Source organism: Nestor notabilis, unplaced genomic scaffold (genome assembly GCF_000696875.1).
Source record: "Nestor notabilis isolate BGI_N333 unplaced genomic scaffold, ASM69687v1 scaffold5794, whole genome shotgun sequence".
In the NCBI taxonomy this organism is placed as follows: domain Eukaryota; kingdom Metazoa; phylum Chordata; class Aves; order Psittaciformes; family Psittacidae; genus Nestor; species Nestor notabilis.
This window is the reverse complement of record NW_009926767.1, coordinates 142,514-169,062: the sequence shown is the minus strand read 5'-3', so window position 1 is coordinate 169,062 and position 26,549 is coordinate 142,514. Positions and strand designations below refer to the sequence as shown.

General features: G+C 38.1%; 1 protein-coding gene across 1 annotated transcript in view; it reads left to right on the top strand.

Moving 5' to 3' along the window:
• Nucleotides 1–26,549, top strand: part of ADCY2 (adenylate cyclase 2 (brain)) — a 163,516-nt gene that overhangs the window by 1,765 nt on the left and 135,202 nt on the right. Inside the window, exons 2-3 of the mRNA XM_010013721.1 lie at nt 3,943–4,010; nt 16,873–17,034. Coding sequence (XP_010012023.1) covers nt 3,943–4,010; nt 16,873–17,034 — 230 coding nt within the window. The remainder of the gene's footprint in view (nt 1–3,942; nt 4,011–16,872; nt 17,035–26,549) is intronic.

The window sequence follows — 26,549 nt, the reverse complement described above, 5'->3', positions numbered from 1 at the left end:
TTTCCCAGCTACTGAAATGAGTTAAATGAGCATACTAAAATGCACAATAAAATATAAGAATGAGCAAGTTTGGAAGCTTTAGTTTGACTGCCCGAATCCAGATCTGTTCCTAACATATCAAACTTGATTCTAGTCCCATACTGTTGTATAACAAAAATATCTTTCCTGCTAACAACTTAGTATAACCAGGTGAGGCAGAACAAAATTAAGCTTGTACTTTTTCCCTCCCAAACAAGATTTTCTGTTCTGCTGTTTGTGTAAAAGTAAATAATGAAGTAAGAAGTGTTACTATCTCATGAACAGGGCCAAGTATAGTACCTAAAATGTGTGAGTATCGATTTGAGATAAGTCAAGTTTATAAACCAGCTTGAATATAAAGTTTCAAAGGGCATGAGAGATTTGGCTTTTCATGTGTGAGGATGGAAGGGGACTTTGAACTCTTGCATTTGCAACATTTCCCAGTTGTATTCAATCCCACCTGCATTAAATTGTGTCTTTTTTCCCAACTATATAGTGTGAAAAATCTGTCGGTGTGGCAGCAACAGAAGAACAGTGCCTTTTCCCCCCCCTTTCCATGGGATGTGTGCTGTGATAAGAATCATAGAATCATAGAAAGTTAAGGTTGAAAAGGACCTTAAGATCATCTAATTCCAACCCCCCTGCCAGGTTGCTGAAAGCCCTGTCTGGCCTGGTCTTGAACACTAGTTGATAACACTTAAAAAGAGGAAGGAAATTACTGAGAAAGAAGTACATTGTTTATATAACTTTACATAACAAGGGAAAGCTGACATATTCCAGTAACATTGATACAAGGAATCAGCAAATTTAATCCTTTAGGCCATGAATCTCCAGGATGCAATCTGAGGGAAAATCCATGCACACATCTGTAGTGAAATCACTAGATATTGCACTGTTGGGCTTTGGTGCCAGGGGCTGGGACAGTTTTCCTACTCTGAGAATTCGTGTATTAGAGTAGAGAATGTATTCTCTCATATGAAGATGGAAATGAAAATGCCCTGGGAAAGAAGCATTTGCATGGCTTTTATACGTGCTAAAATATGTATTGGTAATATCTATGGTAAAAAGAAATTTATAATTTGAATAATGCTAATCTGGAAATAGACTAAGGAATACAGAAATTATCTTTTTATTCATCTTCAGTACAGTGATGACAAATACTGCCTGCCTTGAAAATGTAGTTAACTGTCTCATGTGAGCTGTTTTTTAGAGAAGCAGTGATTATGAAAGGTGCCACTGATAACCCCGCTTTTTTATAGTTTTAATATCTGTCATTTTTAAATCATACTTCTTTCCATTTGTAGCTAATGCTTTCACTAAACTATTCCTTTAGGAAAAAGCTGCTTGAAGAGGTGGACTGAATGCAGAATAACGCTGAGATTTGTCCATTAGTACTTCGGTGTGGAAAATTGCATCTCAGAACTGTGGAGTTCTGTTTCAGATTTTTCTTGTCATATTGTTGAAGTAATTATAGTGTTTGTAAGATGTGTATAATTAGATGTTGTAATGAGACTTCAGAAGTACTTTTTTGAATCTTTAGAAGTATGAGTATGTGAACACTGAAGTCTTGTGATACCTAATTTTCTCTCCTTTTCCCCTTGGTAAGTACTGACATAACTTTTTCAGATGCTGTTTGGGTGTACTAGCGTACACTGGCTTATTTCAGGCACTGAGGATAATGATATTTATCTAACCTGTCTGTAACTCCTCAGAGCTTATCAATTGCTAAATCATGTTCCTAATGTTATCTTACACCTTCTAATAGTAGCATCTGTAAGATTTGGAGATATGTAACTATCAATGGATTTGAACATCCAGTGTATTAGAATTAGTTCTTCTGTGTCAGTTGCTTGGCACTTTAGTGCATTTATATTGCTTTCATTGACGTCCTTAGCATGAATGAATAAAAACCAGATGTGAATTATGATTCGTGGTGCAAGGGAATAGATTAAATAAACTGAATTATCTTCATACATGCTTCGAGCTTGCTTAAAGACTCTTGGAGGTAAAACTGTTGCTCATGTGTTTCTAAAAGTTGTTGGTATGTGCTTATCATCAGAAGACATCTCTTCCATACAAACTCCAGCTGACCCAGCTTCCATGCATTTTATCTAGCTTGACACTTATTTTTACATTCTCTGGAGCTGTACTGAGCACTGTGAGAGTATGATTCAGTATCTCATTTTTAAGGATTACCACTTCGGCAGGGATAGTATTTGTCAGTTACCTACGAATCACCTGTAACACAATGCATGTTAAAATAATTGTAAAATAAGCAATTTGTTAACAAAACAGGAAAATAGAAAGCTACATAGTTGCAAATGTTTTTGAGATGAGATACAACAAGTGAACACTTAGGTTTAGCTGTCCTTAGATAACTCCAAAGCTTCTCTCATGCTATCTGGTTGTTTGCAGCATCCATCTAATCAAGTGGCTGGGCATCATGTTCTTATGCACAGGAAACCTGTTCCTACGCAAACTCTGCATTTTTATTCATAGAACAGAAATTTGATCTGCACATGTATGTTTCCTTTACACCCAATCTGGCCTATGGTGGTTCTGTTCAGATTCACATCGTCATCCTTTTCTCCTTTCTTGCCTGGATAAAGCTATTCCTACCTGATGACAGAGATAGTTACTGAGTCCCCTCCCACTGGACTGTTGAAAGACCCAGTGCTGCATTAAATCATTAACCTACAAATTCGCAGCCTAATGTGAGGTGAAACACTTTCTTTCACTTATCAGGGCAATGTTCATGCTAGGTATGTCTTTTGAGTTTTTGAATCTTACATTGTGTGTTACACCTGTGGCTTGTCAGTCTTGCTTTTTCCAGTCATTTAAGTGGAATTAATACCTGCAGCTTTCTGGGTTAGATTAGACACAGTGATTATCAGTCACTGTGCTATGGCTGACTTCTAACCTGCCGCTGCAAGAGCAGAACACAGTTGGCATGCTAATGGGTAGAAGCAAAAATATATCCCATTGCTCCAAGTAGTTCCCTGTTTTTGTCCATCTGGGAAAAAACAAAGAAAAACAGAAGACATTTTGCCCCAACCTGAATGAAGCTTTATTCATGCTGAACATTGTAAGATTCTTCTGTACCACTGTTCAGACAGCTGAATCCATTCAGGGAGATGGAATGAGGCAGCTTAGTGTTAAGAATATACAGTGGCATAGACTTGTTGGTGATGATAGTAGTGTGTTAATCCTCTGGATAGGCTGCCTGGGAAAGAAATGGAGGATGCAGGATCTAAAGTTTAAAGTTAGTTTAAACTTTAGTTTATGTCTCTGTCTTATTTAAATGCTCAGGCCTTTGAATTGACTGCAAGAATAGATTTTTTTCACTTCAGCTGTGATGGAGGTGGTGTAAAGTCCAGCTGCTTCTGAAATGCTTCATTCATTGTGCTAGCACTAAATCAGGCCAGCAGTCACTTTGGATCTGACACAGAACACTCATTTTTAGTTGGCCACTGTTCTCAGAAACATATTGAGAATATTATGACTGTACTCTTCTTCTACAAGCCATGCATAGTTCCCATTGATTTCTGTATTATGATCCACAAACATTTATTAGGAGGTAGCATTTAGCCGTATCTGCTAATGTGGATGTATGTGTGTTTCCATCTATTTCTGTGCATGTGAACAATCATAAAGCAAAAAAAAAAAAAAAAAGAGAAAAGGTCACTATTGTATTGTTGTAATAACTGGGAGGAGCACGTTTGTATTTCACACTTTCGTTGGAGTGTCTCTTTTGTCATTTCAATCCCAGCAGTATCTGGAAATTCTTTATTTTCCCGGTATTTTTTCATGGGCAAAGTTGTGCTGTACCATTGAATAAAACTGTGACATGATTTAGGCAGAATTAGACCATTTATTTTTTAAAAATTTGTGACTCTTCTGATTTTGGGACTTCTTTTCTTCTAGTCATATCTACTAAAAGCAGGAACTTAACTAGATTTAGGGGTCTGGCTTTAACAGTGATTTGGGATTGGGTATGTCAAGAAAGAGATGAAAAATATTCCTCTCATTTTGGGGGAATTTCCTTGTGTGGTTCACTTGCAAATTTGAACATCATTATTGATAATGACATTATCTCATACTAAAAAAAAATTAAAGAACAGTTCAGGTTCTTGTGTTATATTTCTCTGTTTAAAGCTTTTATTTTAATTAACTCATCATTGTATAAAAGCACATACAGTTTTGATAGACAACAATAAATTAATTCAAGATTCGTGCCCATTATATGAAGTAATTTGAACTTTGTCTATCTTTGAAACCAGCTCAGGAGGTTGGACTGGATGACCTCCAGAGGTCCCTTCCATCCTAAATTACTCTGATTCTGTTAAGTGGAGAAACATGCCAAACACGTAGCTGCAAAATTCAGATAATTTTTCCCGTGACGTGTATGTGTAAACACATTTCACTGTAAAAAGCTGCTGTTCTGACTCCTGGGAAGTTGTGGGGTTTTCTGGGCATATGAGCATGCTATTATTTCCTTTGGGGACCCAAAGTTCCATACAGATTGTTCCAGTGAAAATAAAAGGTGTGAAAAGAAAGGTGTGAAACAAAGTAACACAATCTCTTCAGCAAGCTGAAATGGCTGGAACCTTCTGCAAAATTACATGTAAATTAATGTTGACTAATTTTAGTATTCACAAAGCAGTGATAGATGAAACCCCATGCTTTTTAAAACAGACTAGAATAACTTTTTCTCTATGTTCCTCCTGCTGGGATTAATTTAGTCTACCACATTTAACTAATCCCACAGCTACATAATGAGTCTTTTTGTAATTAGAAGATAACTACAGTTAAGAGTTGCACATGAAATCAAATCACTAGTCGATGAGTATCTGGGCGCACATTAGTCATTAAATCAACAAACATTTTATAAAAATATTTACAATATTTAGAAAGTGAAGGACTCTGTATTTAAAATCAGGATTTTTAAGATTATTAAAATCACCCAGCCTAAGGATATGCTTCACTGCTGCTTTCTATTGCAAAATTACTCTAAATGTTACATAATATTGTTTTAAATACAGATGTTACATTAAAGTAATATCAGTTTATAATTATTTACTTATGTACTGAAAAAACCAGGATTATATTTTTCATTTCCTTAACAAAGTGTGTGTGTGTTTGCATGAAATTCATCTGGGAATTTCTCAGTAACAAAGACATTATCTGTATTATAATTTTTGATTTATTTCTTCATCGCTATACTCAAAATTCCAAAAGAAATCCACAAAAATTTCTGGAGAACAAGCCCCAGCTCCATTATGACAAGAAGGCTTGGATTTAGGAGGAAAAGAAGCTCATTGTGAAAAATCAGGGCTGAGAAAACCATTTGACCTTGACCAATACACAGGCAGGCAATGAGAGAAGTTTGGGATGACTGTGCTAATGATGCATCTGCTTGACTGTCAGGTTAAATTCAAGACTTAATATAATCTCTGTGTAACTTCTCTCCAGTTTAATCTTCTTTCTTCTTTCAGTCTTTGTGTAAAAAAGGCCAGACCTTCTCAAGTAAAAGCCTGTTTATGTTATCAAAACAGGTTGAATTTCTATGAATTACCATTAAATTATTTTACCCACATCTTTTACTTGAATTGCAATCGAAATTAAATCTCTGTAAGAGAATGAAGAGCTTTGATCTATACCCATGAATCTGGTAGGGATTAGTACTCCTAAAAAAGGCTGTTTGAGAAATAAGGCAGTGGGAAATAAATGTTTGAATACCTTCTCCCTCTTCCTCTATTGCTTGAGGGTGTGTTACAAGTAAAATACATGCAATTTTTACACGTAAAAACTGGAAAAGAGATGATGATAGTCATCATCATTACTAGGTTTGGTACATGTGTCCATTCCAGCACTACTTTGTCCATAAGGAAGCAGCATCCAGGTTACTAGCTCCCCAGGGTTCACATAAAGGTTGTAGTCTTAGTGGCTACCGAAACCTGACCACTTTCCGAAGTTGGAACTAACTTTGTGGTTTGCAAAAGTTGAGGGGAAAGAATGCTGCCTAAGGGATGTTGGGACAAGTTCACATGCACAAATACTTATTGGCAGGGTTTCTAGCTGATGGCACGCATTGACTCTGGTGGTGAAGAACCACAAACTAGGAGAGAGATTGAAAAGGGAAAGGACAAACTTCTCATTCCAGTGGCCAGCTGGGGTGAGAAGTATCAGGGGAACTGCAGGAAAGCTCCCTTCCCTTTGTGTCCTGTCTAGTGCAGTGGGTGGTTCTCCCTGTAATACTTCTCCCATAGTGACTGTATGGTTTTCTTCAGGACCTGCTCCAACTCACGGATGACTGTTCCTGCGTGTGATGCTGTAGGTGCTGACTGGAGCACGCTTATGTTGGGGGCAGGTGCTGCATGCTGCTCGGCTGTTAAGCTCTCTGCATGCTTATTATTGGGTCCTCTAATGAAAACCAAAAGCCACAACTGAGGAGAGGGAAAAGGGGAAAAAAGAGGTAATACCCATGCTAGTGGCATTCCTTTCCCATGAGAACCCACCACTGCAGCACCATTTGGGTTGGCATGTGCAGGCCTTGGGCATAATAGCCAGGGCTGCAAATAGCAAGCTTTAAGCAATACAAAAGGCTGAGGTCCCAAAGGCACTGTGCAACAACCCAAGTGGTAATTTCACCCTGTTATTAAAGTTTTTGTGACTGCATTAGCAGATGATTTGAAAACCTTTGGGAAAGGCAGGTGTCACAGGCAAATAGTAAGTGCTGCAAAACCTGACTTAGCCTCATGGCAATTAAATGCTATGACTTTTGCCTTGGGTTTTTTCCCTCAAAGTTTATATTACCTCAGCATAGTTTTGTGCACTCTTCTGACATCATACTCTTCTAGGTGTATGTTTTCTATGATTAATAAAATTTTCCAAGGAGGTGTTATGTCCTATTTTGGCAGCTCTCGTAAAGAAGAAATCCATTTCCTTCCTCTTTATGAACATTATGCTGTTACCACTCCATACACAGAGTGTTTAATGGCAGTCATTGAGAGGATCCTTGGCAATTTCTTGTGTTTCTTGTCTGATTTTCCCAAAAATATATGTTTATGAAAAAACATAATTTGCAAAAAAAAAAAAAAATCCATTCAGGTTTCTGTATGTGGGGTCATACTGTACAGTTGTTTCAATTTACCTTTGCAGCAGATTCTGTCTTGAGCTGTTTCATGGCACTTGATCTGTGCACTATTGATGTGTGCAGAGGAAATCTGAGTTTCCTTTCTTCAAGCTCTTCGCTATTTTAATTTTTTCTATTGGATATACCCCAACCATGACTCTTTTTAACACCCTTCTGGTTATTTTCCCCTCATTCTGTTACCTTGCACAGCATATGTCAGCTCACCTGTGGTATGTTGTCCTTTGCTGACCTTAGTGTGTCTCAAGGAAGGGAGGCCTCCTGCTCTCTTGGGGGAGTGACTGCTCTTATCAGTGTTAGCATACTTCTCCTGTATAGTAGATGAGGTCAGGAAGAGGTATGCCCTCCTTCCCTGGGAAATTGCTGGCTTACTGGATACCCTGCCCTAGGTCGTTCTTACTCTCTGAAACATCTTGTGCACCTCAGCACACAAAAAAGCACACTCTGCTGAGCTGTGCTAAATTTTTGCTTCTCACCATGACCCTTGCTTTTCCCTTGTTCACTTTCAAGCACTATTCTTGGTGGGTTCTACAATAACCATGAACACAGATTTCCAGGGCTTCTTGATCTGTTCTTAATGCCTGTGTCAATATGTCAGTGTGCCAGAGGCATAAGTCTGTCAGGGTCTAGACTTCATCACGGTTTTGGGTGGTACTTTGCTGGACCTGGTCATGCAGTCATGCCCTGGGCTATGTTAGGAAGAGCCAAGCCAGCACACTGAGGGAGGTGATCCTTCCCCTCAGCACTGGTGATGCCAAATCTGCAGTGCTGGGTCCAGTCCTGAGCACCCGAGTACAGGGAGATACGGCTTTACTGCAGCAAGGTCAGTGAAGAGCCACAAAGATGACTGAGGGACTGAAATATCTTTCATTTGAGAAAAAAGGCTGAGAGAGGTGCGGCAGTTCAGCCTGGGGAAGAGAAGGCTTAGGGGGGATGTCATCAACATGGGGTTTGTTATTTGGATTTTTTTTAAGATGGGAAGAAAAGAATTGCATGAGCTATTCAAGAACTATGCACGTGAAACTATGGTTTCATACAATGTCATCAAGATGCTTGATTCTCTATTCTTTTCCTAATAATTGCTGCCCTTATATTTGCCTTTTCAACCACTGCTATAATTCATTTTTGGGGTTTTTTTTTCAAAGAACTGGTCACAGTGACTCCTGTATTTTTTTCTGAGATTGTAATAACTTGGGGGGAAGCCTGCTTTTGCAAGTTAAAAGTTGTTTTCCCCATGCCTGCTGTTTTGCATTTGTCATGTTGGATTTTGTCTGCTATTTTATGGCCCAGTCACAGTAGTGTGAAACACTTACGCAACTTTTTCCAGGTGTCGTTGCTTTTGAATACTCTGAATAATATTAAAACCCCATCAAACATTGCCACATTACTATTCCGTTCCTGTTTACAAAACATTTAGAAAGACATTGAAAAATTCTCTGAGTGCTCCAACACAGTCCCTTCAGTGTAGAAGTTGACCATTTATTTACTGTTTTTCACCTTCTATTTTTACCTTTTACCAGTCCAATTTGCCTCCATTTCTCTGGAACTGTCCCAGTGTTTGGAAGATACTGAAAATCAATATACATAATCCAGAACTTTTATAGGATGCTTGGGCGTAGTTGATTGGACCTACTGTTTAAAAATGTCTCAGCATTGGTATCTATTCTGTGGCTTTCTATACTCATGAGCTGATATTTTCGAACCGCAATTATTCTTTAGCATAATGTAAATACATCATTTAGCTTTCCCCTTAATAGAGAATGGCCATTTTTATTTTATGGTTCTGCTTTTTTTTTTATTATAATTAACTGTTTTACATTTTCTTATAATAGTTGATCAGATTCACTGTTAGACTTCCTTCATGCCTAACATGCAGAAAAACCTCCTTGGATCTCCTGAAATGTAGTGTATTCATCTTCTGCCCTTATTGGATTTCTGATTTAAACTAATTGCTGTCATTGCTCATATTTTCTGTGTATGTGCAAGCATGCATATTTTTACATGGGCTTTCACATCCTTTCTAGCTAGTTAGTTTTTTAGGCAATTTATGCTTCTTTCTCGGTTGTATATGTTTCTTCATTTTTAAGGCAGCTTGGAAAATGTTTTCGATATGTATTAAACTCCCTTTAAATCTGAGGCACAAGTGCTTGAGTGTTGTAAAATTTTCTCCTTAATAGTCTAAGTGAGATGTTTTTTCATTACTTTGGACTTCAGTCTGTTTACATATACTGTATAATCGTTTGGATGTCTTTTGATATTCCACTTTTCAAATGCATTAATTTAATTGCAGCTTACTTCAGTATTGTATTGTATTGTTCTGAAGAGGATGCAGCATAGTCTTAGCCAGAGTAAAATATGTCTGGTTTTACTTTTACAGTGGCATGGGAAGACTAGGGTATCAACTGTCCCTTCCAGAGAAAATGCTAGCTGTGATGATCAGGAATTTCTGCTGTTGTACGTTTCTGATTTTAATATTGATGGGAAAAACATATGAGGGAATGATAACAAGGATGAACAACACATTCTCTCTCTCTGATGTTTTCACTTCTCATGACGGAAGAAAACAGGCATAGCTTATTGTCTCCTGATCTAGTTAAAAACTCAAATAACTGCAAACACAGGCCGTTGATGGGCTATATAGTGCCTCATGAAGTTGCCTTTCTGCTTGCAGGCCAATGAGATACAGAGGAAGAGAATGATAGTGCAAATGGGCATTACAGAGTGAACCAAGTTTTTTCTTTTCCAAATGTGTTCAGGGATAATCTTAAAACTGCTAGAGGTGATGGTAGCTCAGTCCCCTCTTTCTGTAGCAGGAAGGACCAAAAGTTATTATGGATCCTTGGGTCACTCCTAGATCCCATATCCTTCTTACTGATCCCGTTCGGTGAAAGGAAAGATTAGAATCATAGAATAGTTAGGGTTGGAAAGGACCTTAAGATCATCTAGTTCCACCCCCCCTGCCATGAGCAGGGACACCACACACTAAACTATGTTGCCCAAGGCTCTGTCCAACCTGGCCTTAAACGCCTCCAGGGTTGGAGCATTCACAACTTCCTTGGGCAACCTATTCCAGTGCCTCACCACGCTCACTGTGAAGAACTTCTTCCTTATATCTAACCTAAACTTCCCCTGTTTAAGTTTAAAGCCATTACCCCTTGTCCTACCACTACAGTCCCTAATGAAGAGTCCCTCCCCAGCATCCTTGTAGGCCCCCTTCAGATACTGTAAGGCTGCTATTCTATGACATAGAAAGCAATCACACAGTGGACAGGACACTATTAGATTATATCTTGATTATCTCACATGTGAATTTTCCTTCCTTTTCTGGAGTCTTTCATTTTATTATTATATTAATCTGTGACTTCAGCAGCACATTTGAAGATCTCCTATTGCACAGCTATTTTAAAATATCCATTTTCCTGCAGTCAACTTGCTTTTATTCTTCCCTATTTTGCTAATGGTTGTGGTTAATTTTTTGACAGAGGCTCCAATTATTTTGTTTCCTGATGACATTTAAATCCAGACCTCTCTACAAAAGAAAGGGATTATTAGTTTGGGAGTTCTCTGTGATTAAGAACAAGGCATGATTTACAGGGTTGTTTACTACCTCTGTGATAATTCTTGGAAAATAAAAGTTTATGTTTGGGAAAAATGGGTGAAGTAATAATTTATTGTGGACATAATTTTGTGGCGTAAATCACAAGAGAAGTCTTCCTTGTTGTTTTTATTCTTGAGGTTTATGGTATACCCAACTCTTGAGAAGCACTGAATATATGAATTAAACCAGTTCTTCTTCTGAATAAACTTACTTTGTTTTAAAGTCAGGGAATATAGTGTGTCATAACTGTTCTTTCCCTTTTGGTTTGACTCAGCACAAGAAAACAAGGTCTTCAGGGACAGACCACAGTCCATTCTGTCTCCAAGAGCAGCAAGAGAAGCTGCTATTAAAAGGCAGCAAATTTTTGTGGTCTATTCCTTTCATAACTTGTCAGGCTCCACACTTGTGTTAGCGATATCAGAGAGTACATCCCTGCCCTGTTTTTTTATTCTTGGTTTATGGGCAAGGCGTTCATGAATTTGTTTAATCTCTTTTTGAACCTGCTGGTATAATGTGACCTCCAGTGGCAGCAAGTTCAAGAAGGTCACTATCTGCCAGGTAAAGATGTATTTCCTTTTCATGAGTTTCAAGTCAATCTTCTACTAGTTTAATTCAGTGCCCTTTTATTTTAATGTTACAGTGTTTGGTGAATAACAGTTCCACCTTTGCCTTAACCAATGCTTTCTTTCGTAATTTAAGCTTCTTCCAGATGTCTCAGAACAGAATATTTTCCTTCTTTTGTTTTTTTTTTTTTTTTTTGTGTGTGTGTGTGTGTGTGTAGCTTGTTTTGGTTCTTTGAACATTGCCTGGATCTTAGATGTCTGAATTTGAGGAGTTGGAGTCTGGAATTCAGAAGTAGTATGGCAAAAACCTTTACATATTTGCAACCTTTACTCTGCCTACACAAAGTTTTAACACAGTTTATAGCTTGATAAATACCCTCCTGACACCTTAATACATACATTTTATTAAATCATGAGTATAGTATTTTACCTATTTTGTTAAAATAGTTTTTTTAGGTCCTGCGTTTTGTGTTATGAAACCTAGTTATTTATTTAGAAAACCAGAGTGTCTTCTTTTGTGTGGTTATGTATACAAACAACATTTGAAATCAGTAGCTATAATCCAAGTTTCTTTCCAAGGGGAAATTCTTTAATTGCCTGATGAATTTTGAGTCCCTTTACACAATAAGGAGGAGGCTGATCTTGAAAAATCTCTGAAAGTGATCCTGTAGTGGGCTGGCCCGCTTTGTGTGAATATTTGTATTCTAATAGTTTAATTATGGGAACAAGGTCTTTTCTGGTTAAACAGTGGTTTTCTGGTTGCACTATTTTCCCAAGCATTTTGCTGTCATTACACGTGTGTAAGAAGTCATCCCGAAGAACTACAGATATTTTATTAGCTGTAGCCTCATTACTGCTGTGTGCAAAGTAGTACCTTCCCCTAACTCATACTGAAACAGCACATTTAGGTTTGCATGCCTGCTTCAGTGCCAAAATGTCGTACTCCTAAGGGGGAAATTCTGGTCAGAGTAACATTAAGTTGAGTGAATTTTACACATGATGACAAGCCAGTTATGATTAACCATTTAGCACAATCTTAAAAGGTTGTCTAGCTGGGAAACTGTGAGTCATTGTTGGAACATAGTTTGTATAAAATGAATGATTAGTATCTCTTTGTACAGTTATTCTCAGTGTCAAAAGCAAAATCCCCTGTGGTACCCTATATGCTAGGAAAGATAATTTTAATCTGTAAGATATGTTAAACTTTCTGTTCCAGATACCCTCCAGAGTTAAGGCAATGCCACTCAGAGTAGAAACTGACAGCACCAGGGAGACAAGGTTTCTGAGAACAGGTTGGCTCCATGAGCTCCAAAACCAGGTTAGGTCCACTGCAGTTTGTACCATCCCAGTCCAAGTCAGTGATCTTTCCAACAACAGCATCTGTGAAACACCAAGTATTACCAACTTCATGCCAGTTCTCCTTGGTCACAGTCACCGGTATAGGTCAGAGGCCGAAGTGGCCAATGTACATCTGGGAGATGGTGAGGCAAAAATGACAGCATGAAAAATACTCAGAATGGGCTGATTTAAAGAAGGAACTACATTTTGCAAGATGCATGAAGTCACTTAACTATATGTTGTATTCTGTGACAAGAACGTTTGTGAATGTTTATGATCATCAGTGGTATCACATGCCATGCTGTGATTATACCATTTGGTGTCCGAGTCTCTCTAATGACATCACTACAGCAATCTGTATGAGAGCTTTCACTGCCTTTCACACTCATCTAGACAGACACACTATGACAGCTCATCATCCTTTAAATCATGGCAGAAAAGAACTGCTTACATAGTAGATAAAAATGTGGCACTGCTGAAGTGTGGGAGAAGAGATACAGTGAGCAGCAGACACACAGAGTTTGCTAACTCTGACAGTCAAGGATGATGGGCAAGAGTACTGAATACTGCTCAATCAAAGCAAGAAAGCCACACACTTCTCTGTAAGATGTTACATCAGTGTTAATCAAATGTGAATGCTACGTGCTATAAGGCATACCATCAATGCCCATTTCTAAGGTAGGGATAAGAGCTCATTGAAGAAGTCTCTGAGAATCACATTCCTAAAGCAGTCTAAGTTCAGATCAGGACAAAAAGTGTCTCATGTTTCAACTAGGCAGTTGTAGTGATGACTCACATCAAAGATTGCTTCCAACACAGTTTCAAAACAGTGGTAGGCTTTGTGGTTATGGCCCACTTCGGTGGAACAGGCTGCTTTTGATAGTGACGAAAATAGTGTGCTGTAGATTAATAGTGTTTACTGACAGATACACAGACTAAGAGCAGACATGCAGTGACACGCATTGGCAACTCTTGCAATGGGATAGTGGCATCCTTCAGAGCTTGGCACCATGGCTTTTTAATGCTTGTATCAGTCAGCAATATTTTGCTAATTCTTACAAAATGATCATGGAAAGGGTCAAGGACTGCTGTCCGTTCTGCAGAATGTGACTCAGTCCAGAAAGCCTGTCTCCTCTTTCTACCTGAAGAACCACCCTGCTCAGAAGCATTTGAGTGTTGGCTTCTACAGTATCAAACTTAAATACAACATTCTGAAATATGCTGAAAGTAAGCCTTGTGTGCTGTGTATGCCTGCTATCAAGATGAAGGGTAGAAGCATCTTATTTCAGGGTACTTGGGGAGAAAGGAACCTCTGTGATAAATGGAGCTCTCAACTCCTTGTGTCATTAGACCATTACCTGAAATAAGAGAAAAGGACTGTGGCCAAAAATCAAGAATTATTGACTGGAGCCATTCTTGATGTGCATTTTGGATGAAAGTTTCTGTCTTAGCATGACTGATACATCTCCTGCTTTACAACAGTAGTCTCAGAGCCATATTTCAAGATGCAAATATAAGATTTGACAAGTCAATTTGTTATCAAGTGTTCTTTAACGTAGTTCCAGTCCAATTCAGCCTGCTTGATGTTGAGTAATGGAGAATTTGATGTCTGAATATGTAATGTCAAGAGGGGTTAACACTTCTAAAAACTCTATCTTTAGTTGTGCAAGGTTGAAATTACCCTTTTTTTTTTTTGACTAAGGAAAGTAGTGGGTAATTTGAAGAAAGGATACTTGTTTACAGCAGCATAACAAATTTGGAGCTGATACAGCTGATACCACTAGAAGCACTGCAATATAACAAATCTTTTTTTACGTGCTTAGTAGTCTGTTTTATGTCAAAGTTGAAAAGTAACAGCATCATATTATATCTTATATCCACTAATGAGTTTTAGTAATTATGTAGCATATATCTCACAATTGGGGTGGATCATTTAGTCTGGCAGTAAAGTCAAACCATATTCAAACACTGAAAATATGCAAGTTCTATTTTTTGAATACAAGACAGACAAGAGTAATTTTTATTTTCTAATTGTAAAATCATCACAAATACGTAAATGCCATATTCCCTCTAGTAAATTAGAAACCTAAACTTAGAAACAACAAAACCTTGTTTTCATGAAAAGTCACTAGGATTGGAAACATTTGAAATTCTTCTTCCAGGACTCTCCTTCAGAACATTTTTTAACTGTAAACATATGTTAGGCAGCTGGTCTTACATGCTGGTAAGGTATTTTGCATCTGACATCCATTCTTCTTATGCTTATGTTAGAGGATCTTTCAGATCCTTGATGCTGCCTAACTTATTGTTCAGGTTTTCCCCCTACCCTGATGGCTGTTATTGTGACAGAAGAAGATAAGATTGCTTTAACATGATTGGTTCTCAGCAAAATAACATTGGCTGTTACTTACATTTTTGTTAGCTTTCAGAGCTCATGATTAGGAATTGATTTATTATTTCTCCAGGAATTGAAGCTAAGCTGCTCAGTTCTTAATTCGTCAGCCTCTTCCTCAGCCTTTCAAAGACACATGCTGTGTTTCCCTTTCCTAGCCTGCTGGAACTTTCTACATCTTTCCCAAGTTTTGAGACTATCAGTTCTCTCAGTCTCACACTTGATTTTTACCCAGCCAGGACAATTTGAAAACATCATTCTTACATAACCCTTATGTTATTTAGACTAAACCTATACACCCTTTTCTTTGCTGTTGGTTTTACTAACATCTGATTTCAGTTAAAACTTCTAGGGAGGACAGAAACTAAACAGATATCAGACTTCTGTTACCTTGTGCTATCAGCTGGTAGACTGGAAGACTAGAGAAGCTTTTTTGTTACTTTATTTTCTTATCATCCCCCATGTCCTTTGCATTTCCGTTGCATTTCATGCCATTGGACTCTGACTCTTGAGCATACAGGATGGTTGGGCAGTATGAGTGGTCTCGAAGGAGTTGGGTTAAAATAATAGAAGAATTGGAGAAAGATGAGTGGAGAAGTGGACTTCTTTCTCCATCCAGTTCTGTCTCCGTGATGGAGAAGAATGCCTCCACTGTCTTGTAGATGCACATACACTAGAGTTCAGTTTTGAGTATGTAATCATCACATGCAGATATGAAGAAAACAAACTGACAATAAGGAAAGTGAGCAGCAAATTGTTATTGTTCCTACCTGCTTTAGAGCTTTCTGAGTTAAATACTGTGTGTACATAACTGTTAGATGGTTAATAAGCTTGCAAGTTAACTAAAACTGATGGAAAGGCTTATGTAGGGTTATAATTATGTGCAATCTGGCACATTTTCAGAGTTGCCTACTTACTTATGTGTGCAAAATCTGTCCCCCAAATCGTTACATTTTCTCAAATATGTGTTGTAAGTTGGAACATATGCATACCGTCAAATATATAACCTTTCATGTGTATAGCAAAGGAATCGTGTTGTAGGTTGGAACATATGCATACCATCAAATATATAACCTTTTGTGTATATAGCGAAGGAATTTATGCTGTTACAGGTTGGGTTGTGCATTTGGAGAGTTTGTTCCATAAAGTTAGTGTTGACGCTAGTACCCCTTAAAAGAAGCTGACAGCATATTCTTCTGATGGGCTGTGATAGTCTGAAGTTGTTTTTTTCATGTCCAAATAAATGTATTTGCTTAAAATGTAGTGTTTTAAAGGAATTTAACAAATGTCATGTAGATAGACATGAAGTATAATCTTACTAAACCAAAATGCTTAGCTGAACTTGGGTTTTTTTGCTTAATGCATCAGGATGAACAGAATTTCTCTGCATTGAAATTTAGGCCATGTGGAAGGGTTTGACCAGTTGTTTTGTAATGCAGTTCACAATCAAAACTCACCAGACCCAGGATAATGCTGTTTACGCTGTCTGTATACAGAGTGTTAATGAAATTAAAATTTTAAAGGGTGAATTTGAAGTTGAATTGGAAGAGTTTTGAGTTTTGTGTCGTTCTTGAACCATGACATAGTATCTTGAAACTATACTTCTTAAATCAAATATAATGTAAAATTTCCATCACTTTTAAAAATGAATTTTTCCTATATTGAATTTTTGCCATTAATAGTAAATTTCCTGTAAAAAACCTGATGTGTAACTTTATGCTAAAGACAGTTCAAAATTAAATGCTATTTCTTCAACGTTATTCCAAAGTGAATTTGACATGCTTCTTTTTTGTCTTGCTGTCTTGCACAGGTATCATTTTTCTTGTTCATTATTTTTGTGGTGTATACCATGCTGCCCTTCAACATGAGGGACGCTATAGTTGCCAGCGTCTTGACCTCTGCATCTCATACGATTGTGCTGAGCGTCTGTCTATCAGGTACAGCTGTTGTAAAGGAACACTTGGTTTGGCAGGTACGTGCTTTGTGGAATTAATGATTAATTGTGCACTGAATAGCCTGGCAAATGAGCCAGGAGTGCCTCAGTGGGTGCTTGAGAGTATAAACATATTTCTCTCTTCATTTCTGAATTGCTACAGACTTAATTCACAGATAATCACTTTCTAATAATGAGGGTGTCAGTAATGTTATGTCTTGCTGAATCACACACTTAAGTGGTAGAATCTACAGTCACATAGCGCTTGTCAATGTAAAAAGTAACATTGCTCAAAACAAGTATGTGATGCAGCTGTGTTGTGATAGATGCATTACCACTCTGGTATGTAAACTGCATTGCTCCTCTCCTCACCTCAGCCTAACTTCCAAGAACAAGGATTTTTTCCAGGTATCGGTGTTATCTTTGACTCAAAAAAGTGTTGTTCCTTTGAATACCCTGGGGTCTGCTGGGTTAAAGATCTGCTGTGAAGACACTGCCTTTTCCAAATCTACTGTAGACCTTCTCCTGTAATGCTCAGCCATTTATAGGAATTTCACAGTCTCCTCCTGGTTGGGCCGCCTGACTGATGGGGACTGGCTGGCTCCAGACTGCATGACATTTTGGGAACCCACCTGCGTTTGCAGTTGGGTCTTAGCTCTGACACTTTACCACATGACATACTGCAGATTAATAATTTTTTAAAATCCAAATATTAGGAGTTGTTTTTCCTTTACTGTTTTGCAGATCTTTTAAATGGTGAAATACTACAGTTTTTTGTTGTAGTACTCTGATGATCCCAGCTATCATTGATAGAAATCTGTATTTTTAAGGAAAAGTTTAGATTTCATTTTGTGAAGCAAATACATGTGTCTTTTTAAAATATAGTTATGTCATTTTAGTGAAAGAGAATTATTTTAAATTTTGATCCAAATGATACTGAAGTTTAAAAGTAAGTACCATTTTTTTAAACATACCAGCAGAACAAAAAAGACAGACTTAATGCTTTTATTGTGAATAGCATGAAAAATGAACCAAATATAATTTCTACTTACGTTTTAAGTTACTTGAGCCTTATTCTGAAAAACATTGTGCCTCAAAGGCTGACTTCAAAATTGCAGTGATTTTACAAAAGTCGTGCCTTGTAAGTTGTTCAGGAACATACATTTTATTTCCAGATATTGCTGTGTATGTGTTATATGGAATACTAAAATTGAAGTCCCATAAACAACATATATTCTAAGAATATTCTCTGTAGAAATTTTAACTGGTGAGATAAGTGGGTTTGTTTTTCTCTTGCTGATTTGGATTAGTTGCGTGTTTTTTGCAGAGGTTGCTAAGATGTGCTGTATGTTAAGCAAGGACTGTGATCATTTCAGTCAATGCAGTTTTAATAATTGAGTAATACAGTTATTGATAATTGTGGCAGAATAAAACAGGGAGAATGTTATTCTTGGGTTTATGTCAACCTATGGCTTTTATTCTGGGCATAGGTATGCTCCTTCCAGAAAACGTGGTTTAAAGCTGCTGTTTGCACATTTATTTATTTTTCCTGCCTATTTTTAAAATTTTTTAAAAATCTTTCTAGATCATTAAGATTTGGTATATTTGGTATATTTAAAACAGTATCAGAAGGTGTTACATTTCTAGACACATCCAGTCTCCAGAATAAAAAGAAATAAATCATGAGCTGCGATGTACAATTAGCGTCTTTCATCTCTTCTGTCACTTCCTGTTCCATTCAGAAAAAGAGGAAGTCTTTGAGCAATTTTTGTTAAGAGTATTTAATTTCCAGGATGTTATTAATTTTCTGTTCTTTCTTTGTAGAATGTTTTAAGTGTTCTGAATAGTTTGACAGTTTGGAAGTACTGAGTGCACTGCATTCTTACGAGTGTGTGTAAGGGACTAAATGCCACTATCGCAGTTCATTTGCCGTCTGTACACTTTGAGATTACTATTGTTTATACTTTGGAGTGTAAGCAAAAAAATGTTTGTTTTGTGTTCTCTGCTATTGAAAATCAAGACCACAAATAAAGGATTAGATCAAGATACCAATTACTCTAAAAAGAGAAATAACATTTGTCAGTTGTATACTTCAAGTTGGTATAGGATGAGTGTGTAATTAAGAACAACAACAAAAGAGCTGGGGTATAATTATTTAAAAGGACCTGCTGTTGAATGAGGGTGTTGTTTGGGGTTGTTTTTTTTTTGTTTTTTTTTTTGTGGGTTTTGTTTGTTTGTTTGCTTTTTGGTGGTTGGTTGTTTTGTTTGATTTTTTTTTTAAGAAAATTAAAAAAACTACATTACTTAAATTAGTGAGGCCTGGGCTGAAGCTGCATTGGCCCAGGGATGAGGACCTATGGGTAGACAGAAATTCAAAAGCTTATAGAAACGTGTTCAGAGCTAACTAAAGTAAACTTGGCTTGCAGACCTACACTTAACTTGCACAAAAATATATTATTTTGATTTCAGGGCTACTGATTTGTCTCAAAAAACCCTGTAAAAAATACATTACAGTGTTAGCAATGAATAGTGATTTTCTTGGGTCATGGATTTTTTTCTAGAGGACAGATAGAGATCCAGTACTATGCACTTAAGAAGCAGAGACAGTGGTGTAACAAATCCACCTGTAGGCAAACATCAGATAATATAGCATATATATCCTGTGTATATAACAAGTATCCTTCTGTGGAGAGTACCTGCATCTCCTTTATAACTACTTCCTATGTATTGGAAGACTTTGATTAGATCTCTGAACTTTCTGTTCTTTTGGCTGAACAAACCCCATTCTTTCAGTCTTTTCTTCTTATGTCAAGTTCTCCTGCCTTATAATGCTTTTGGTAGCTCTCTGCTGGGCCCCTTCCATTTTTTCAGCATTTTCCAGTAACTCTGGTTGTTTTTTTGTAGCATTCTGGAAGTTAATCATACCTTCAGTCTATCAGTAGAGAAAAATCAATGTTCAGAAGCTTTTGCTTATTTTGAGATTTGGCACAGCCTATCTTACTGGGTTTGTCATTCCTTTGTGGTTTTCTGTAAAGTTTTACAGCCAAAATTGGCTGTAGTAAAGCTGAAAGGCTTAGCATGCTCTTGATTATCCAGTGTTGGTTACAGTCAGAAATACTGAGATAAAAGCCTCCTGCTAGGATAAAGGATCCTTCAACACACTGTCTCCTGGTTGTATGAACTTGTTACTGTTTGACCTTGCATGTTTTTTGGGGGGTGGGAATCCAGCTTGGTTTAAAAATTGGAAGTGATGGAGATGATCTACCACAAGCCTTCCTATTTTTTCCATGGCTGTTAACTGTCAGTGTTAAAATTTTGTTCCTCTTTCCTAGTAGGAGTTAGTCTAGCTTTGTCATTCGGCTTATGGATCTTGGTTTTTTTTGGCTGGTAGACTAACAGGCCCAGTAGCATCCAATTTCTGTTTCTCCCATTAGTACTTCTAGACTATTGTGAATTGCCTCTTAACCTTTTTGACAGTAAAATAAATTAGTTGCCTGCTTTTGCACTAGCTAAGCCTTTCATCACTTTCATAGTTCTTCTTGAAGTCCTTACTTGTGCTTCATCAACATCTTTCTTGCAACGTGGACATTACCCTTAGCGGAACATGCCAGGAGCAGTTGCAGCAGTGCCAAATGCTAATAAGGGCTAAGTCTACAAAGAGGTTAGTGTGCTGCAGTGCTTAGCACAGAGACACAGACTCTGTAGTAAAATACCCAGTTAGGCTCCCCTTGCTGTTTTGTGGGGAGTTTAATGTACGGCTATGGGATCTGTGACAGGGAGGAGGAAAAAGAGTCCTGTGTTCCAGTTTCTGTTTATGAAAAAGTAACTGTGTATGTATGGGGTTCTTTTTTTTTTTTTTTACTGTTGAAATGTTAGTCCTAACTCTTACAAGGCACATGGTCTGGAGCCAGAACTCTGCTCCCTCTTTCCACGTAAGAATCCTACTGCCAAGCAGAGGATGTTGTTCTGTCTGCTCCTGGGAGCCCGGTGGTTAGGACTGGTGCAAGAGAACATGACTATGGCGTTAAGGCATTTGGCTCAGAAGACTGTGATTTAACATCCCTTTCAGTTATTGCTGGAATGGAAAGTATTTCACTGCCATCCCTTGCTATAAACACGTAACCTGTTTCTTCCCAAACCAGAACAGATTCTAATCAAATAGTTGAGTTTTTCCTGCTCTGTTATCAACTGCTCAACCATTCTGATCTCATAATGGGTTGGTACCGTCGTTAGAGGTCATTTCGTCCTTAATTTGGTAAAAAAAGTGCTAACCAAAATCATTAAACATCCTATAAACTTCCTTTTCTTTTTTTTTTTTTTCTCTGCTTTGTATATGAGGAGTGTGATTATTTTAGTCTTTAAAAAAACTATTGTTGTTTTACTCTCTCAGCAAGCAATCTTACTGCTCCTACAATCTTTTTCCAATAGCTATGGTTAAATGTTTTCCAGACTGGTGAACTGACTACAAAGTGTCATTCCTTTTTTTTCTTTAGACTAATGTTCCTTACCTTTTGGGATTTTTTGGAGGCTCCTCACAGTACTGTAAAAGTCGTCCCTTTTAGAGGCAGAAAATTGTAACTGGGCAGCAAGCATGCATACATACATGTATATTTTGGGGTGGGTTTTTTTTTAACTTTCTGAGAATGCATATGGCAAAAAGAAACAATTTATAACAACTTTTATGTAAGTAGTGTTTGCACTTTGTTTATGTGATCAGTTCCTTTCCGGTAGCCTGGATAAATGCTAAGATAATGTTCTGTCCTGGCAGACTAAAACAAATGCTTAATGAAAACTTTGTTATTTTCAAGAATGTTTGAACTGGGAAATTCCAAGGCTACATCCACAAGGTCTTGCCCATTCACCATCAGCTAGGGTGAGGGCTCCTATTACGATATGAATTTTATCCTAGGTGCTATGGACAACTAAAGATGAAGCTGCTACCTATTCTTATGTGATCTGCTGTTGTATATACACCAACTGGTATGAGTGTACATTGAGATTATGGTTTCAGCTTGACTTCTGATTCATGTACTTTTGGTATAATTTGTTTTGAGATCTGTAGTGACTAAGAAACTGGTAATTTATTTTTTTTTTTCTTTTACTAAAGCCACCTTCCCTTTTTCAACCCACTATTGGCTGATTGGTTTGTTTTTTCCTTAATAGGCCACAGCCATTGTTTTTCAATTTAGCAATCAGGCAAGTCTTCCTGCTCATTTGAATCTCCAACTTTCAGGTTACTAGAACGTCTTTGATCCTGCTTAGAGGGGTGGGTGGCCCAGATACCTCCTTCTGGATTCTTTGAAAATGTTGATGGATTAAATTTTACGGACACTTTTTAACGTTAGGTGGGTAATTTTGGAAGGATGTGTGAGGGCTTCCTCTTTTTGGCTACTTAGAAGCCTGCTGTTGGGGTCCTAGTGGTTGGATCGTTAAGTGTTTCATCCCTTAGAGCACTTCCAGCAGGCATCCTAGATGAAAGAAACCCCTCTGCTATGGTTGCCTTTGTCATGCTGATTCTTTGAGACTTTCTCAGAGTCCCACCAGCAATATGAGCCTTTGGGCTTGTGTTGTATATCTTCTTCCACAGATGGCAGTTATAATCTTCCCTGTCTTTTCTGGAGTAACCAGTGAGGTTTTTTATTAAGTTTAAAATATAAGATCTGCTCTGTGTGTGTTTTCTGCCTGGAAAACTCATGTGTCTTGTCAAGGGAAACTGTTTAAGCTGATATGAACCGCACTTGGCAGAAGTGCACTGCATTTGAACACATGTACACAGCAAATCTGTGCATATGTGTACAGCTGGCCACGCAGACTGACACACACAGTACTCACTCAAACAGAACCAGTGGCCTCATCCTGCTATGCTCTCAGGTTGACCAGGATAAAGGTCTGACAGTGGATGTGGTACATCACATGTATCAGTGCACAGGTATTGTGTGAATACCTCCAGGAGCTGGGGTCAGGCACCCAGTCTTCGCAGCAGCTGCCCGTGGAGCCCAGTCTCCCCAGTTGCTGCGATCCGGGCATGCAAGCCACACTCCAGCTGCTGATACAGCCCCTTGTTCACAGTCATGCACACACACATGGACATCTCTCCAGCAATTTCCCAGGTCATGTCACCTGCCTACCAGCTTTATTGTTGCTAGTACTCATACACTCACTCGCACACCTGCATTTGCTCCAGTTGCTGACACAGGGGCCCCTGTGGACCATTACCATACCCAAGTTGCAGCACAGAGACCCCCATACATGCACATTCACACAGACTAGAGAGTTCCTCACCAAGCAGAAGAATCAGAAACGGAGTTTAATGAGGAGACAGAACAGCTTGCAGTGGTCAGGTGCAGGGCATGGTCAGGTCAGCATACCAAGAAGTCACCTGTTTAGATGCAACTGACTCCTTTTATCCCCTTATCCCTTTATTTTCCCTCTATTTTTCTGTTCTTCCCTAAACGACCACCCTTTCACTACTTTTGGTTCCTGCCCTAAACATCCCATAATAAGTCTTGCATTGCCTTGTATCTGGGCAGAGACCTCCCTTAGTCCAAAAGGTAATCTGGAGAGCTGTTCCTGATGACCCATGGGGATGGATGTCACACCTGGTCACTAGGGCTGAGGCTCCCATGGGACAGCCCGGAAAGGGGTCTGAACAGGGTACCCCTTCCTCTGGGTCCTTGATTTGATTTTCTGCCTGTCTTTGTGCCTCCATTCCCCTCTGGGCTTGTTCAGGTTGGCTGATGATGGCTCCTGTGATGGGTCTGGGAGTAGCTGGGTGTTATTCAGGCTTCCCCTTGCTATTGCCTCTCTGTGCTCCTCTGTGTATGTGTGTGTAATAATTACATGGTTATTTCTATCAAGATTTATGAGATGATGCTTAACACGTTTTGCAATTCATACTTAAGGGAAATCTCTAAAAGAACGTAGCATATCTGAATTACAAATATTTCTGTAGATCTAGTTAGGTATTTCAAGGTCAGTAGTGCTTCTTATTCTTCTACATCTCATCAGCTCCCAGAAAAATAAGTAATTGACAGTGTCAAATGGTGGACTGGATTTTCAAAGATGGGCAACTTTGATATCGATGACATCTATAATATACATTTAGATGTTCTAATCAATGTGCAGCATATAGGCATATACCTTTTGTTTAGACCACTAATTCAAACTCATGTGTTAACTGAACATCTTTAATAGATGATGATATTTAAAGAAAAAAAGTTTTATGTAATAGAGCAACGTAACAGCAAAATAAAAAGCATCAGTATTCAGTAGGTAATAAAAGAAGAAAATGTACAGCTCTAGGGCTTGGAAATTGAATAGAAATTGGTTGATGTTGTTATAATGTAGTACAAGAAAAAATAATGTTTATCAAGAAAAAAGTCTGGGAAAAAAGACCATGTCTTTAAATACATTCATTATTGTATAACCCCTGAGGTGGTATAGCTTACATAGAGAATGCTTGAAGCACATAGGAATTTCAGTAGTATGAATGGCTAAAAGCTGTTGCTGTGGGTTGAATTTATCCTTCTCCCTTGAATACCTTTTCTTGAAGGAAATGGGGAATGGTTATTCATGAAGGTACCACAGCTTAAACAGCTCTTGCTTTCTCCTGCAGTTACACAAAATGAGTTGCTGTTATCCCTGCTGAAGGGGTGGAGGGCAATGGCTGCTACTGAAGGAGGGAGACTGTTTCTTGTAGCAGCAGCTATAGCTGTCCCATCCCTCACCCCTTTCTCCCTTTGGTCCCCCTGCCGGGAGCAGTCTGGCTCACCACGTTGTGCAGCAGCTGCAAACCAGTTTGAGAGGGGAGTGCTATGTCCTGCATAGCACAATATGGTAGGCATATTTTATTACTATTGCACGTGTTTTTTTACTCTTGATTTTATGCTTAAATCTAGGCAGAGATTGAAATACCATCTGTTACGTTTTTTTAACTAATTTTTACAATCTGCAGGTAAACTTTGGGTTTCACTCATTCTTTAAGACAGAGATCTATCCTGCAGAGTTTTGATATGCTTATAAAGAGTATGCCTACAAGAGTATGTGGGAGAATGTGTAATTGCATTTTGTAGAATTCAAGCGTTAACATGGAGAATGTGAACATCTTCCAGAAAGCCCCTGAAGATGTAAAGAGAAGTCCTGCAATGCTTAGTATGACGGAGAATTCAGCGAAGGCTGAAAATTGCGGTGCCATGGTGAAATGAAATCAAAAGCTGAGAATTGTGGTGCCGTGGTGAAATCAAATCATGCATGCAGGTGACCATGTGGGTTTTCAAGAGCAGCATTTACCTGAAGCCTGAATTCAACATCTAAGAAATGCATAGAAAATAATTCTGGTGAGATATGTAGGAAATCATCAAAGCACAGATGATAAATAATAAATGTCTCCTTTTTTAAAAATCGTGGAAATATCTCCAGTTAGCATTGATTCTTAAGCTTTCCTAAAAGGGTCAAGTTGCCTGTTGTGTCCACTCCATTTAAGCTAATATTTTTAACATCAACAAATTTCATTTGTGTATTTATCACTTTTATGCTACTTCAGCTTACATTTCTTATCCTAAAAATGACAAATTTCTTTAGCAGTTTTAATTTTCCAGAATAGGAATTTATTTGATGAATAGGTCCACACTTCGTTAGTATATTAGTTAAATTAAAAAATACCTGTGTTAGAGTGCTCAGTGCTAAGGCTGCTGTACCTCCAAAAACATAAAACAGTCAAATGGGTCTTTGCTAATTCCGGTACGTCTAAACTGGAACAGAAAGCAGCATGCTGTACCAGCTGTACGTTCCTCTCTTGCACAACATTACTGGTGCAGCAACTAAACTCTTACTGTACAGAATACCTTCTGCAAGGGAGTTGCATTTCCTATCCTTTTAAGGATGACATTAACATAAATAACTTATCAGTGAAGGGCTAAATCTATGTATTTAGAATTTTGTTACACATTCCTTCCAGGTAATTTTTCTGGAGTAAAGAATCTTTAATTCCGTCAATTGAGTTAGTTTTGCTGTTTTCTTTCCATTTTCACAGACATTTCCTAGCCTTTTCAGTTACATAGTACCTTTACAGTATGGTATTGTATGTCAAATTTATTATGAATTACTTCTTATTGCAGCTGAAGCATAAAATTCTGGGCGAGATACTCACTCTAGACATGATGCTCTGTCATTTTATGTACTTGCAGAATTATCGTCTATCCCTACACATCATTTTCAAGAATTCAGTAAAAGAAAAATGCCTTTCACTATCAAGATGTGGATACATTTCCCCATCCTGTCAGCCACTTTTAGCACAGTATAAAATAAGAGGGATCAGGAGAACAAACACTTTTTGTTGCGTGGAGAAGCCTACGGCAAGTCAGAATCTAACTGAGATGCCACCCTCCCCAAATTACTGACTTCCCGAAGTTGCAATGGTTCAGGCTTCCATCTGTTTGGAGATGCCTGCAACAGGATGTGATTTTTTCTTGTTCTCTGAGCCCCTGCCACCCCCTGATGCTAAGCTGCTGTTCAGGCAGGAGAAGTCCCTGCTTTTCCGGTCACCTGCCAAAATT